We start from the raw sequence: 15,284 nt of genomic DNA, 5'->3' as shown, positions 1-15,284 counted from the left end.
GCTTTACTTCCTCAAATTATTTTTAATAGGACAAACTAGTAGATATTTCCAAGTACTAACAAAAAGGAAATAGAAGCCAAAAAAAAAAAAAAAAAAGGAAAGTGTGTGTGTATGTCCACATTTGATGGAACGGATCAGCTGTTAAGGATGAATATTGCCAAAATCTTTATAAAAATAAGGGCATTCGTGTTTGAGTTTTGTGCCATTATTTGTTCTTGTTTGGCTCATGCATTTTTCTTCCCTTACTTAAGAAATAAATTATGCTTTTAAACTATATTGGAAGTAAAGATCTTAATTATTTATATCTTAATATTTTTCTTTAGGCTTTTTATATCTTTTAATTGGATTATAACTGAGAAATTTTGAATTATACTCTTGAAATTTTCTTATTCCCTATGAAAAGGATTAGCCATCAGCTTAATAAATAATCCTGGATCTCATCAGAGGAGATACTCGATGATGTTACTCATTTCTATGTGAAGAGTGCTGTCTAGCTCAGATGACTGACTTAACACACTGAGGCTCAGATGGTACCCTTTCAAGGCAGTCTCTCTTAGAGCAAGGGTCCATAATTAGTGGGACATTGACTAACCAGAGAATACAACAGAAAGCAAAGAATCAAGCTGGGAAAGTTCAGTTGAAATAATTTCCCATCAATGTAAACTTAGCAAGGGAAAGCATCTGGAGGGGAGCACTTTGCAGTCAAGCCTCTGTGTACATAAACAGAGCTCCTTTGTTTGTTTTGGTGGGCAAGTTCTACTGAAAACAAATGGGGTGTGATTTAAATTTACATTGTTAGACAGGATATCCGTTTCTCTCCTAGTAGCATCAGGATAATGTGTGATTTGAGTAAATGCTTAAGAAAATTAGACAACAGAAATTCAGCAGATTTGTGGTCAGTTTATTTGGTCTTAAATGGCCACTGGCACTTGCTGTTAGCATTTTACACAAACACTCCGAGTTGTTATAGTATTTCATTTTTTTATAGCAACAGTTTATTCTTAGTAAATGAATGTGAGTGGAAAACTGAACTCAAGGCAAAGTATAAAGTCTGCCTTGGAGAACAAAATGCCAGGTTAATTGCAGTGGAAATATCTTTATGCAGCACCAGAGGCTGCACGGATACAGCAGGGAGAGCAGATGAGCTCGTCTGCAGAGTGCTGATGTTTTACTTCACCAATAGCAAGGGATTACAGAAAACTCAGAAATGAGTAATGGGAAAATCAGGACCTGTAATAAAAGTAAAAGGGTTTTTTTTTTAATTATTATTTTATTTTATTCTGTAGATTTTAGACTTTGGTTTAGCTCGTCAAACTGATGATGAAATGACTGGATATGTTGCAACAAGATGGTACAGAGCTCCAGAAATTATGTTAAACTGGATGCACTACAATCAAACAGGTAAACTGTGAAGGCTTGTGTTTTGCTGCAGCTGGGTGTAGTGATATTTTTAAACCAAGGAGCAGCTGTGTTTAAGGATCTCTTTGATTCATTGTGCACATTTATGTCTCTGTTTTTTGGCAGTTGACATATGGTCGGTTGGATGTATCATGGCAGAGCTATTGAAGGGAAAGGCTCTATTTCCAGGAAATGATTGTATCCTTAATATAAAACTTAAAGTGCAACTAAAAAAATACTCTCTAATTCTTCCTCTTCTTTTCCCCTAAGGACTTGAGTGTTTCTATGGACATGGTTTTGAGGTAACAAACTTGTAAAAGAATAAACAATTTGCTAATCTTTCAGTTCAGTGAAAATGACAACAGAATGTGAGACCCACTGGTAGGATAAAAGCCAGTAACAGATGTTCCTAAACAACAAAAAGTTACATTTATTCTTTTGTGTATCTGTATTTAAATAATAACTTAGTTACAACAAGGTAGATTTCTTCCATATGTGGATCTTATTGAAATAACATATGCTAAAACTGAAGCTCAGTAAAGGTACTATTTTTTTAACAAAACACTCCTTTTGAGAACTCCTTTTAGGCTGAAATTTCCAGAAAATGCAAATGAGTTAACTTTTAAATAATAAGTGAATTAATAGGTCTATTGTGTCCTGTTATATTAAAAGAAGCCAGTAGTTCCAGAAATGCCACAGGAGCAACAAAGCCCTTTTCTGCAGCACTGTGCCGTGGTCCCTGATGGAGCATCAGGGATTTCCATTGGCATTTCCTGTGCTGGCAGGAGCAAAAAAGAGATGTTTCTGAGGAGAGCAGTAAAATAATAAAAGAAAACTGAAGAAAAAAACAAAATAAGGAATGAAGAAACAACAGCATCAAGCTTTTATTATGAGAAACAAAAGCACATTCTTCTGTATTGAATATTGACATTTGCTGCTACTCTGAAACCCTTCAAAAAACAAACACTTCTGTTAATACTAAGCATCATGACATGAGAATTGCCTGAAATAATCTTAAGAGTGCTGAGACCAAGTCTCCCCACTGGCCTTTCTGTTGTGTTCAGCATCATTGGACTCTATTGTAACCACAGGCATTCTCCAGCTGCACAATCACTGGGAGATGACTGTCCTCAGACTGTTTGATTACATGATATGTGGTATTTTAGAAAATCAATATACATAGTTTGCAAGAAATAAGATATTTTTGTTGTTATAAAATACTGTCTACAACTATATGATGATACCAATTTAAATAAAGCTGTAAAATAATCTTGAGTTTCTATAAAATGTAATATAATTTACAGGTCCAAGATGACAATGAAAAATTAATATTTTCAAAGTTTTTAATCTTGAGACCTATATAAAACAAATTTTTAAAGGTACCAAATGAGAATTTTTCACTTGCCAATCTTTAGATTAGTAATCTAGGCCTATGAGCTGTGTATCATATTAGACTGATCTTCAGAAATCCCTCAGATCACTGAAACATAAATATGCTATTAAGATTAAGCTTAAGAATATATTAAATTGGGAACTAGGACAGAAAAGTAATATTCTTCATGCAGCTGACATACCTAACAAGTTAATATAGTACATTAGAGAGTTTGGTACTCCAGGACTAGGCTTAAGCAGGTATGAATTGATACCTTTCCATGAGCCATGGTGGAATTGTCTTGCTGAATGGTTTTAAGTGTCTTAGTTAAATGCATGGAAGCTCATTAATTGTTTAAACCCAGAAGGACTGTGTGCTGTTTATTTCCCTGAAATTATGCAGATATTGATCAACTAAAAAGAATAATGGAAGTTGTGGGCACACCCAGTTCAGAACTTCTGAAGAAGATATCATCAGAACATGTGAGTTCACAACTTCATCTAGTTAACTGACTTCCTGTCATTCTTTCTCTAACTGGCATTGTATATCACTGCCTTTGTTACACAGACACTCTGATTTGGAGATGAATACCTTAAAATGATGTCTGGGTTTTGCTGCTAGAATGCCACCATTCAAAAGATATGCTTTTGGAGGCATCCAGATGCCTTGAGTGTCACCTGGATAAATTTTCATACTTCTTCTCATGTACTCAGTTTTTGTGAAGAGTTAAGAAATTAGTCCTGATGATCTTTTAAATGGCTTATAATTAAATTATTCATATAATTAAAAAAATTCAAACCAGTGCTCAGCTTAGATCATTATATTGTTGCTATTAAATCTGAAGTCTCTGTAATTTTTATGCTTTCCATTGTTGTAAGGCTTCTAGACAGTGATGTATCTGAAGCAAATAATGTGTTCTGCATGAGTGCTCTATTTAGATCCATAATTTGAAAATAATTTTATTCATCTCTCTAAATGTTTGTGTGAGTTCCAATTTCTTCATGTTTGTAGTTGAGAGAGGGCTTTTTAACTTTCCATGTGCCTTCTTTAAAATAGTCATCTAGTAAATGAACAATTTCCACTTAATTTCTCTGCTAAAGTGACACTTAAAAGATTCATTGTAAGAGTAACTGTGGATAGCCAGATGAGGAATGAGGTGTAGTATTGTTTGATAAAGACAGGTGACAGGCACAGTGTAAGAGTTCAGCTAAACACCAGCACACAGATACCTCCTGAGCTGCAGCTGTTTTCTTAAACCTCTTTTGTATACACCTCAGACTAATATTAATGGCTGTTTCTCAGCTTGTGTATATATTGACAGGTTTCCTTTGATCTTGCTAATGAATACTCTAGCAGGTTAAGTAAGCAGGAGCAGTAGGAGAGCCAGAGCAACCCTTTAGTTCTGGAAGGTCCAAGCATAATGACACCTCATCATCACAGGCCAATAGACAGTCCCAGTTTTTGGGTACCCAGCACCTAGGAATGGCTGGGGCAGGAGGCTAGCTAAGCATCCATCCTTTTGCCAGGCACTGCATCAACCAACAAATCTCAGACCATGCTGTCTCAAACATAGATCTTTGTATAGTCTCACAGGTCCTTTTGTAGCCTTCATGTGTTATTAAGATCCTGCAGGTTTTCCTGTAACACATTCACAGTGGTGTATACAAATGTGTTATTTACCCACAACTAGTGAGCTCTTTGATTGTGAGAGTAACACCCTAAATACTTACTGGAAATAGTACGTGCTTTGTTCTTTTAATTTCTTGTGTTTCAGAGCATACCTCAGTGAGGTACAGGAATCCTGAAACTATTTTATTTGGGCTAATTGTACCTTTAGAGCACAGGCAGAACACAAAAGCCAGGTTAATGAACAAGAGTCCTGCTACGTTATCTCTGGGCTGCTGCTACCTGATTAGAGGAGCAATGTCAAAGGAGAAGGCATACCTTGCTTGGAAGTAATTTCCAGCTGCAAGGGAGTTTCTTCATTCTAGTTCTTCTTTATCATGTAGTTTGGCCTTACTGTTTAAGTATTTCTTAATGCAGCTTGCAGACATGGACAATTTTTTAACATTCCTGTAACAGCAATGTCAGAGATTTGCTGAAATGCCAAGTCTATTTTCAGTTATAAGTACAGGATTAAAGAACTGGAAACTAAAAGATCAACCTCCTTGGATGTTTCAGCACAAGATACCGAGGTCTTTGTCAGTGTTTCACATTAATATGAGTTTAAATGGTAATTGAATTTCAGAATAATTTAAACACTGGGATTCTCTTGGTCAGGTTTCTGTGTGAGTATATAAGCAGAGGGGAAAGCCTAGTAATTTAACTTTGATAGGTTTGTGTTGTTTTCAAAGGATTTCTGGGCAAGGTTGGAGGTAATTTTCAGTGCATCTTGTTCAGTCATGTTAGGATTAGTTGTTGATTAGTTGCTGTTTTCTATAGGCCAAGGATACTTAGTTAGCCTTCTGCAGATAGTATAGATAGTCCTGACAGGACTACTAAATGTGGAGAGAAGTTTGTGTAAGACAAACACATTTTAAAAAGGTTAGGATTTGTCCAAAGACCAGTTGAAGTTTTTTATGGATTTAAGGAATAGTCACCTGCTTCTTTTTTGACAATTCATTTTCAGAATTACCTGTTCTTTCTGATCCAAGTATGCAACCTCTTGCCAACCTATCTACCTCAGCCTAAAAATTTCTAGTTCATGTAGTGTCAGGCTGACATTTGTGGGTCCTATATCCGGGCAGGCTTTTACTAGCTCAGTTTGGATGAGCCTTTCACGGCCACAGTGAAAAGGCGAGGTCTAAATTCTGTTAAACATCTGAAAATCTGTTCCCATGGAGTATCAGAATTTGTTCTTTGGTTAGTGAAGCTACATCTCACCAGAGAAGAGAGAGGAAGGAAGGCTGCAAGTTGAAATATGCCACTTTGCTGAGGGTGACTGAAAGATGGTTTAGAGTGCAGTTTCTGATTGAGCATTACATGCATGTGTTCCCTGGGGATATACTGCAATGAACCAGTAAAAGCACAGGTGAAAACTAAAGTACTAACACTCGAGCCTTAAACCAAAATGTGCCTGCTTAAAACTACCTTCCTTATTGTCCAGTATACAGGAGTGGGTGTTTGAAACAAGGTCACACATTGTGGTTTTATGTAAAGAGGATTTCCCATTATAAGAAACATCAAAATAATGTCTGGTTTTTTAGAGTTGATGTGGTTACTGTTGAGCAATATTTAACCCTCTGGATACAGTATGTGTATTGACTTATTTCTAGGCAAGAAAATACATCGAATCTCTTCCACATATGCCTCAACAGGATTTGAAAGCAGTGTTTCGAGGTGCCAATCCATTAGGTAAGAAAGTCAGACTGACACAGAAAAAATTTTTCACTAACATAGGAATTTCTTGAATTCCATGCTGTATGATCCCATATAACAATGATCAGACCAGTGAGAAAAGCATTGCTTAACCTTTCAAATTGAGACTGTTTTCCCTTCATGAAGCCTGTGTCTTTTTGTTCCTGATGGAGATTACAGAAACCTCCTAAAGGGAAATGGTCCATGGATGAAAAGCAAAAGTCAGCTGTACATAGCAGGAATAAATAAAAATGTCACGGGGTCTAGATTAGAGACATCACTTTTGGCTCAGGAAGGCAATGAGCTGTAAATTGCTGCCAAGCAGAAGAATATACCAGGAAGTATAGCTGTTTGAGTGACCCTTTGGAGTATTATTTCCTAGGAAGATATGAGCCATTGCTGGACACAGGATACTGGGCTGAGGCAGACCTTTGATCTGATCCTGTATAATTGTATATCTTTACAATTGTAAAGTGTAATCAATTGGTTCTGTCTGTGAAAAAGAGATGTTTTATGAACATTTTCTTGTGACATAAAAAGGAGACACTTGAGTCATCAGAGCCATCTCACTGCAGTACCAGGTCAGTTCCATCAAGTGTACAATATATGGTAGTATTGTGAGTTAAAATGTATTGAATTAATTTTGTGTATTAATATAAATTTTATTCTTACAAGTAGTTTAGAACACTTTAATATTAAAATATGGGATTTATTTGCCTGAAGTTCATGAGAGCATGCTACATATTAATAGCATAAAGGCAAATTAATGCCAATGCTTATATGAAAGCAGTAAAAAAAAATAGTATTTTAAATAGTTATGTTAAAATTTCCGTAAAACCTGATTTCAGCCATACAACTCTCCTTTCTAGTATACTTCAAATGTCAACTTCAAACACATTTTGTTTATGCTAGGTCCTGTGAAGTTGCTTTGGGGTTTTCATCTGATCGTTTCATTGGTGCAGCATATTAAAAGTGTAATCTCACACTTTATTATTCACAAGTCACTTAGCTTGGTCCTGATTAGTGCAAACTTAAGCACACGATGCACAACAAAAGATAATACCCTATAAGCATACGTGAAGAGGTGAATCAGATCTCCAGTTGACTATATTGAACCTTTGTGTATGCCACAAGGAAACCAGAAGCTTCCTTCAGTTCTTTTGTACTCACAGTACAAAATCTTCTAAACTTACTTATTATATTGCCTAAATTTTGCAAGAAACATTAATTGTGTTTAAGGTGAGTGAGAATAGGTTGTGTGTAAATAGTTGCCTTTTATGGTCTCTTCTGGTTTTGAACTGTGTTTCTGTTTTTGCCTTAGCTGTAGATCTTCTTGAGAAGATGCTTATTTTAGACAGTGATAAAAGGATCACAGCCTCGGAAGCACTTGCACATCCCTACTTTGTACAGTACCACGATCCAGACGATGAACCCGAGGCTGAGCTGTACGACGAGTCCATAGAGAACAAGGAGCGAACCATAGATGAATGGAAAGGTATCAGAACTGCATGCACTAGTTTAGACATGTAGCAGAAAAAAGCCTTACTTAAATAACAGTTTTCCTCCATTTCTAGCCAGAGGAATTTGAACTTTTAAGCCTCAGGCAAACAAGGTAAGTTCATATGGGTGCTTGTGGGAGTAGACAGGCAGAAAGGCTTTCCAGATTTTGCCCACTCTCCCCTTCTGTCATCTCCTTACTAGATTCCCTGTACCAGTGAAAGCTTAACTAAAAGCTTATGCTAGCTACCAGGTAATCACACATTCTGTTTTGCTTTTAGTTTTCTAGGTCAGACTCCCAGCTGAAGTAACTGTCCTGGGGCAGGTGACACTACTTGGGATTCTGGTTTAGTTCTGATCAGAACTGGAAAGTAATATTGTCCACATAAATGTGTATTTTGTTAATAATTTTTTCAATAGCAAAGGAATTGGGATTAATAACTACACCACACTATTGGTCCTGTTTGAGATTCTTGCAACATAATCATATTGCACTGCAGTATCATGGAAGGAAAGTGGCACAACATTAGATTGCAAGTACACTGAAAAGTACAGTCCAATTTCACCACTGTCTAATGAGGACATACGAATCTAAAAATTCCTTACTAGAGATTTTAAATTGAGACTAATGTAGAAAACTAATGTCTTCTATAAAATAAATGTCCTTTTGTTTCTATTTGCATTTTCTGTAACTTTTACTTAGCAAAGATTCAATAAAAATGTATTATCATAGTGGTGATGTTTATGATGAAGAAAACTCCCATGTCTTACTCATGTCCATCCACTTGTGCCGTGTTTTATCCTGGGCATCACAGGGGAGAAAGCAGGCTGTCTACAGCAAATATATCTTAAAGAAATATAATAGTGGGGTCATGGCTCTCTCTACAATAAATCAACATCCTAGAGCTCTGGAAAGGCTTTTGTAGAAGCTGAGTGGTCTGACAAACAAGGAGAATTGACTGGCATCACTTACTCTGTACACATCTCCTTTGCAAAACCTGGCAGCCCACAGGACCACCCATACATGTTGCCTGTTGTTCATTTGCTGCTGTACTTAGGAGTGGATGATTTTACTTCTGCTGCTTTTTTAGTTGTCTGAGTCTTTAACAGGAAAGTTTCACAATTTCTGAGTCATGAAGTGGATTTCTGTTTGTGATGAAATTCCATTGAAATTATTTCAGGAACAATTTTAACTTAACAGCTTAACATTTTCTAAACTGAAATGAAGACATGAAGGTGAATTCTCTTGGAAGGGCAGTATCATATTATTTATCACTGCATTTATCATGTATCGTTTTTTACATCATTGACTTTGATGGAACTACAAGTCAAATTCCTTCTTTATTCAGGTTTGAAAAAAGTCCTGAGACAAAAATCTTCAAACTTTCACAGCAGGGTTTGCTTCTTTCCCTTCTTCCCTCTGGCCACATTTTTATCTTGGGAATAAATGTTTTATTTTCAAGTACAGCATGTGCCACATTTAAGTAAGATGATGTAGTGTTGATGAAATATTGACCCAGTTTCTCAAGACGTCAGTGGCATGTTTCTGCTCTTTTTCTGTTCAAGTTAAATACCAGTGGTGCCTGATCTTGAGGGACTGAGCACCAAAGTAAAATGATATTTCAGACACTGTCTTATACATTATGCACTTCAGAGTTTTCTTGGCCTCCATTGCACACTGTTAAGGCTTGCAGCCCAAGATCATAGATAGATCTCTTACTGACATGTTTAATCAGTTAGAAAATATTTCAAAATTTCAGAGGCCAAGAATATGCTATTCAGAGCTGAATGCATTCTCTCCTTAGATGTTGCTCCAGTTGCACATATCTCTGCTGAGTAGGTACAGTGAGAAGTGGGTAAAGAGCTTAATAAACATAAACCATGCAGCCAGTGAGAACAATTCCTAATGCAGTTCCAGGTGTCTGATTTGTGAGGACACTGGCTTCTCCAAGTTCAGTCAGCTGTAGCTCCTCCCTGGCTGCCTGTAATTCTATGTAGTAGTCATAAGTCAGTCACTCAAAGTCACCTAACAAGTCCTCCGATGCCTGGTATTCTGCACACAGAATTTCCTTCAGAGAACTCCCTCACTGAAACTGGCACACACATCACTGTACACAGTGGTACAGCATAACACAACCAGAGCATAAGCAAGATTCAGTCCCAAGATCTTTTACATACCATGTAGAGGATTCCTTGGTATGCTTGCAGGCATAGCAGCTGTCTCAGACAGAATTAATAAACAAACTAATAGGCATGAGTTTGATATGATTTAAACATCACTGTTTGGAAAACAGAACATGAAGTAATGCCATAACCTGAAATTCACCATATGCTAACAGGACTTGGTCCTTAAAAAGCAGCATCTAATTTGAGAAAATACAGAAAAGGTATCCACTGACAACATATTCTATTAATGTCTAAGGCAGAAAAAAGGACGTGACTATTAGCATTAAAAGATAAAGGGTTATTCCCAAAGCAGGGTAAAACAGCAAGTAACCCATGCTTCTAGTTATTGATGAATATAGAATTTCCTGATAAAAGCTGTTACATGCTTCTAAGACAAAAAGAGAATTTTTTTCAGAGTACTGTAAAATCGTCAGCTATAGTAACACATTAAAAAAAACCAAAACAAAACAAAAAAATGGGATCCCAAGGAATTAGCACAGAATTGCAAATAATATATAATTGAAGGCACCTGACTGAGAGATGATAAAAAATGTTCTCCACAGTTAAAAGTGTACATTTTAAAACCTATCTAGGTTCTTTTAAATATTCCGTTTTCCATTACATAATGTCTTTCATTACATCATTTTGGCAGGTCATCTGACAGCATAATTGATGTTTTCATTTCAGGGCCTGTGTGTTTTAGTAATTAGTTGAAAGGGGACAGTCATGTTGTACAATAACAGTGTTTGTGAATCTGATTTGTATCTGAGGTTAAGAGGAGGATTCCTAGTGAATTCAGTCTGGTTTTGGATCTGGATGCTAAAAAGGCTGGAAACAAACTACAAGTCACGTGTATCTGTAGAACTGTTTTGTCTGGAATATTTTTCTTTTGAAGAAAACATCACCTAACTCTTCTCTCTTCCTTACACCCCCTCCACAGAACTTACCTATGAAGAAGTGAATAGCTTTAAACCACCTGACTTAAAAATGGACAGCCTGGAGATAGAACAGTGAATACAGGCAGCTCTGTCTTGCCTTGCTGCACTATGAAGACTGTTAAAATATAACCATACAATTTAACCTGTGGTCAGACATAGATTTTACTATCCAAAGATGTTGGAGGAGATGTGGAAACACAGATGCATTAAACAGAAGCCAGATGTTGTCTGTTTTGGGTGGGGGGGTTTTTTGCCTTGTAATATGAATGTATTCCCAACTCAAAAAGGGTGGTAAAGAACTGCTTCATTCTGACAAAATTATGCACTGAGTTCTGTCAAGCTGTGTGTTCTGCATGTTTCATTTTATCAGTTGTATTGCCAAAATAAAGGTGACCTTTTAAATTAATTTTTAAATTGTACATTTAAAGCATGAATGTATACAAACATAAACAAGAAGTCCATACAAGCAATCTTTTTTTTTTTTTTTTTGTGGCATTTTATCTGTCTGTTTTTGTACTATTTATAGTTAGTGCCTTTATGAAGAGAGGGCGTGGTAGTGAGATAGACAGAATATGCATATGTAGTCATATCTGTGGTGGTCCTACACATGTACTGGATGTCTCTCAAGCAATCTTAACACCAGTTGAAAGTCAGTAAAAAAATAAATCTTTCTCTTCTCTTGCCATTCATGTGTCTGTGCTCATTATTTTCCAGAGGTATTTTTTAATCTGCACAATACCCATTTGTGAGACAGTTTTACTACCCAGTGGTATTCCTCACCATGCCACTGCTGGACTGTTGGTGAATTTGCCTGGGTTTACAGGAAGGTGCCTTGAAGGTACTGCAGCAGAATTCTGTAGACTTCTGCAAGCTTCAGCAAAGGCTGTCACAGATGGCAGTGCAGGAGTGCTCAGTTCAGTTCACAGTTTTGAATTAAATATTCCACATTGTCTTATTTTCCTTCACAAAATCCTTGGGAAAGTAATCTAAAAACTGCTATTGGAAGACGTGACAAAACAAGTAGACTCAAGAATTTGACACATTCTCAATGGAGTTTCTTTCCAAGCAAAATCCTAAAGGTTTTCTGACTCTGAAAAGTTGGAAAATTAAATAAAAAATTTCAGGATACATCAAATACCAAGAATTAAATTTATCTGATTCCTCCATTATACTGTATACAGGAACATAGCATGCATAATGCTGTAACAGGAACATCCTTTTGGCACAAGGCCTCATCTATTGTATTGGCTGTGTCTTTCTACACACTTGTGATTCACAGCTGTTTAATGTTTAATTTGTGTCTTGTTCTTGCTCTGTCAGAGTCCTATTTGGGCAGTAGCTTTTTATAATATTTAGGTTCTCTGAAACTTTTGTCATATTCAACTGTATAGCAGTTATATAAAGTAATGGATTCTATTGCATTTGCTTTCCTCTGTATCTTTTCTATGTTAAAATAAAGGCTTTTTCTTAATAAACAGATTCAAAAACAAAAAAATCAAGACCAAGAACTTTGATTTTTTTCAGAAATAGAAATAGGCATTCCATCTAGAAAACATGCTTCTAATTTGTGGACTAAGTGATAGATTGTTTTGGTAATATTGACCAGTTATCCATTACTTGCATCCAATGAAATGCAGCCATTTGTATTCAACTTTCCCTAGGACATGTTAATCTGGAGGTGATGCCTGCGTAGATTTCTTGCAACTCCACTGCAGTGCTGTCAGCCCTCATTCCTTTGGCTTCCTGTGAAGCTGGATGAGGCCTGTAATGAACATGCAATGACTGAATTTCATGCTGAATAAAATTAGTCTGACTACATAATGAAAATATTGACTCAGTCATATCTTAAAATTTTTTCTTTTTTTTTTTAATTTGTTCATTTGCCAGTTAAAACTAGCTCAGTGCTTTATTTTCTCTGGAATCTGATATTGAGCTTACAAGCCTATTCAGCAGCTCCATTTCAGTTGTAAGGGCTAGGATGAAATAAACAGATTTCACAAGAACTTTTCATGTCTGACAATAATTAATTTATTATATGGTTTGTCCCTTCATTTGTTAAATCTGGTTTCCTGGCTCTGAGGGTGGCCATTGTCAAATGCTTCAAAGGATGCATAAAACTGGTTGCCATAGCTCTGCCACTTGAGGTAAAAGAAGGTTTATGTTGCTTCCAAAATTTGTTTTTCTTACAACTCTGAATCTTCCTTTGAATATTTTCTTTGCCATTCAGAGATGCAATTTTTTTTCTAGGAGATAAATTATGTAGGAAGAATATGGTCATAGCCATATTTAAACTAATCAAAGATGACAGTAATGGGCAACAATAGCTCAGCCCTTTTTAATGAATTACCATCAAAACCTGTAAATCATCTCATTTTAATGTAAAGAAAAACAGTAGGGAGACAGACATCTTTTTCCTAGATGTGCAAAATGAAGGCAATTACTCAGACCTCAAAAACCAGTAATTAAAGTGTTTTCATAGAGTAGGTAACCAGCTCCCTTGTGGCAACCCAACATGAGACTACAATTTGATAACTTTATCAGTTTACAACAGCAGGAGAGGGTAATTGGAAAGCCAGTACCCCAATGGGACAGAAAGGTGGAAAGCTTAGCACTAACAATGCTTATCATTTGAACACAGATGGAAGCAAACATTTATCAAACAACTCAAACAGGCAGATGGAGGTAAATATAGAGGAGAGAGGGCTTTGTCAGGTTTGGTGAGGCAGATGGCTTAAAGGTAAATTTTAAGAGTAAATAAATATGAAGCTTTTATAAAAAAATTATTTGCTAAAAATGTCTTTAATAAAAGCATTGATTGCATGGCTCAAATGTTATTTGCAAATCTTGTAGTGGTGCCTGCTTAAACAGTGGGGGTTTTATCTCCTGACAGCACTCTTACTTTCAGTAGCACAGTTGTTCCTTTGTAGGTGCTCCATACATTGCATGTATGCTTGAGGAGAGCAGTGTGGGTTTTAGCCCACACTAAATTAGGGTACTCTCATCCCTGGCCACCTGCAAAGCACAGAGGGGAAGCTCGGAGGAGCATGGGTGGGCTTTGCTCATGGAGGAAGCAGATCAGGCTTCCAGTGGGGAGAACACAGCTGTCCAAGGGCTTTCTCTGATCAATTACTGACATTGTTAGCAATTTACTTTTAATCTGAATTTATCTAATTTCAGCTTTCAGTAACAAAAGCTTATCCGTCCACCTAGTGAATTGAAATCACTTCTAGTATTTATTATCTCACTCTATAATCAGGGTTAGTGCAACCCCAAGCCTAGTAACTTTATCATCACTGGCAGCAAAAGGTCTTGCAAAAGGAAAATCTTTTGCAAGCATCTCAGTCTTTTGACATGCCTAAGCATACACTACACTTTTAGAATCTGTTTCTTTATTTTCTAACCTCTTTACCTCATCAGCACTGAAACCAAACAACAGGAAATTGATACAACACAGCCAAAGCAGACAGGAATAAAAACCCTTTAATCTACAATGGACCAATGGAAAGAAAAACCAAGGAGGGTTTAGAGGAAAAGCACTGTTTTAAAGGATATCATGTGCCATACCCTGAAGATACAAAGTGGCTACTTGAGTCTGAAATAGCAGGGTTACGAATAAGTTCAAAAATTTATAGAGAGGAAAAAAATAGGAAATTAGGTAATCAACACTGATATATGAAAAGAAATACATCATTATCAATAGGTCAAGAGTCATTATTTAGACAACATTGTTGCAGAGTTCTAGGTCATGGTCTTGGTGTCTTTTTTATATGATATACCAGATGAAAGCAAAAGGGGAGGAGGGTCAGTGTGCTGCAAGATCTGACACAGCAAGCTCACCATAAGTGTCAGGAGGGGAGCAACCCTTTCAAGGACCAAATGTGGGCAGCAAAAGAAACTTTGACAGAGGTGGGAAGCAGTCAGTACAGAAGTTACTTCCTTCCTTTCTTCCTGTCACATGTGCTCCTGGATCATAACAAGAAAACAGACCTCTGCTTTCCCCACTCTTGGGACCTGGTCAAAGATGAATGTGTCCAAAAAGTACCATACTGAACTGTCAGCACATATTATTTAAGTATCCTTTGCTACACTTGTAAATTACTGACTTGGCCCAAGAATCCCTGACAAATGAGCAGTGGTAAAGATTTAGCTCTTGTGAAAAGAGAATTGCATTGTAAATTGGGTAAAACAGTGTCTTTTGTTAGCAGCAGAAAGGGGTTCAACCTCGACACGATCAGTCTCCTTAGGAAGGAATTAATAGCAACACTTCCATTTGTTTTAAAAGCAGCTGCTTTCTTCTCACACATTGCTGGTACTGCTGCTAGTGTTTATGGATGCAAACACTGGTCCTCAGAAATTCAGCACACCTGCACAAGTGGGAGTACCAAGTGTCATTAATTTGAGTCTGGGTAAGGGGGTTTAAGGCACTAGTACCAAGAGATTTAGAAAGCTGCATGAGGGTTGCTGCCACTGCCTTCCTTTCTGCTCTGAGATAAAATATTGAGCTGATACACCTAAAAGGGTCTAAGTTTTCACTACAAGGAGGGAATATATTGTGA

General features: G+C 36.8%; 1 protein-coding gene across 2 annotated transcripts in view; it reads left to right on the top strand.

Annotated features, from left to right (window-relative positions):
- Positions 1-11,413, top strand: part of MAPK11 (mitogen-activated protein kinase 11) — a 30,795-nt gene extending 19,382 nt beyond the window's left edge. The window contains exons 7-13 of one of the 2 annotated variants that reach the window (XM_086886938.1): positions 1,287-1,401; positions 1,525-1,596; positions 3,173-3,252; positions 6,046-6,124; positions 7,449-7,622; positions 7,702-7,739; positions 7,906-11,413. In XM_086886938.1, the coding sequence (XP_086743064.1) occupies positions 1,287-1,401; positions 1,525-1,596; positions 3,173-3,252; positions 6,046-6,124; positions 7,449-7,622; positions 7,702-7,715 (534 nt within the window). In that variant the 3' untranslated portion in view covers positions 7,716-7,739; positions 7,906-11,413. The remainder of the gene's footprint in view (positions 1-1,286; positions 1,402-1,524; positions 1,597-3,172; positions 3,253-6,045; positions 6,125-7,448; positions 7,623-7,701; positions 7,740-7,905) is intronic. The other variant, XM_086886937.1, reaches the window with a different exon arrangement.
- Positions 11,414-15,284: the final 3,871 nt, after the last annotated feature.

This window comes from Cyanistes caeruleus, chromosome 4 (genome assembly GCF_971803275.1).
Source record: "Cyanistes caeruleus chromosome 4, bCyaCae1.hap1.1, whole genome shotgun sequence".
Classification (NCBI taxonomy): Eukaryota; Metazoa; Chordata; class Aves; order Passeriformes; family Paridae; genus Cyanistes; species Cyanistes caeruleus.
Note: the sequence above shows the minus strand (reverse complement) of the source record. Positions and strands in the feature narration are given on the sequence as shown.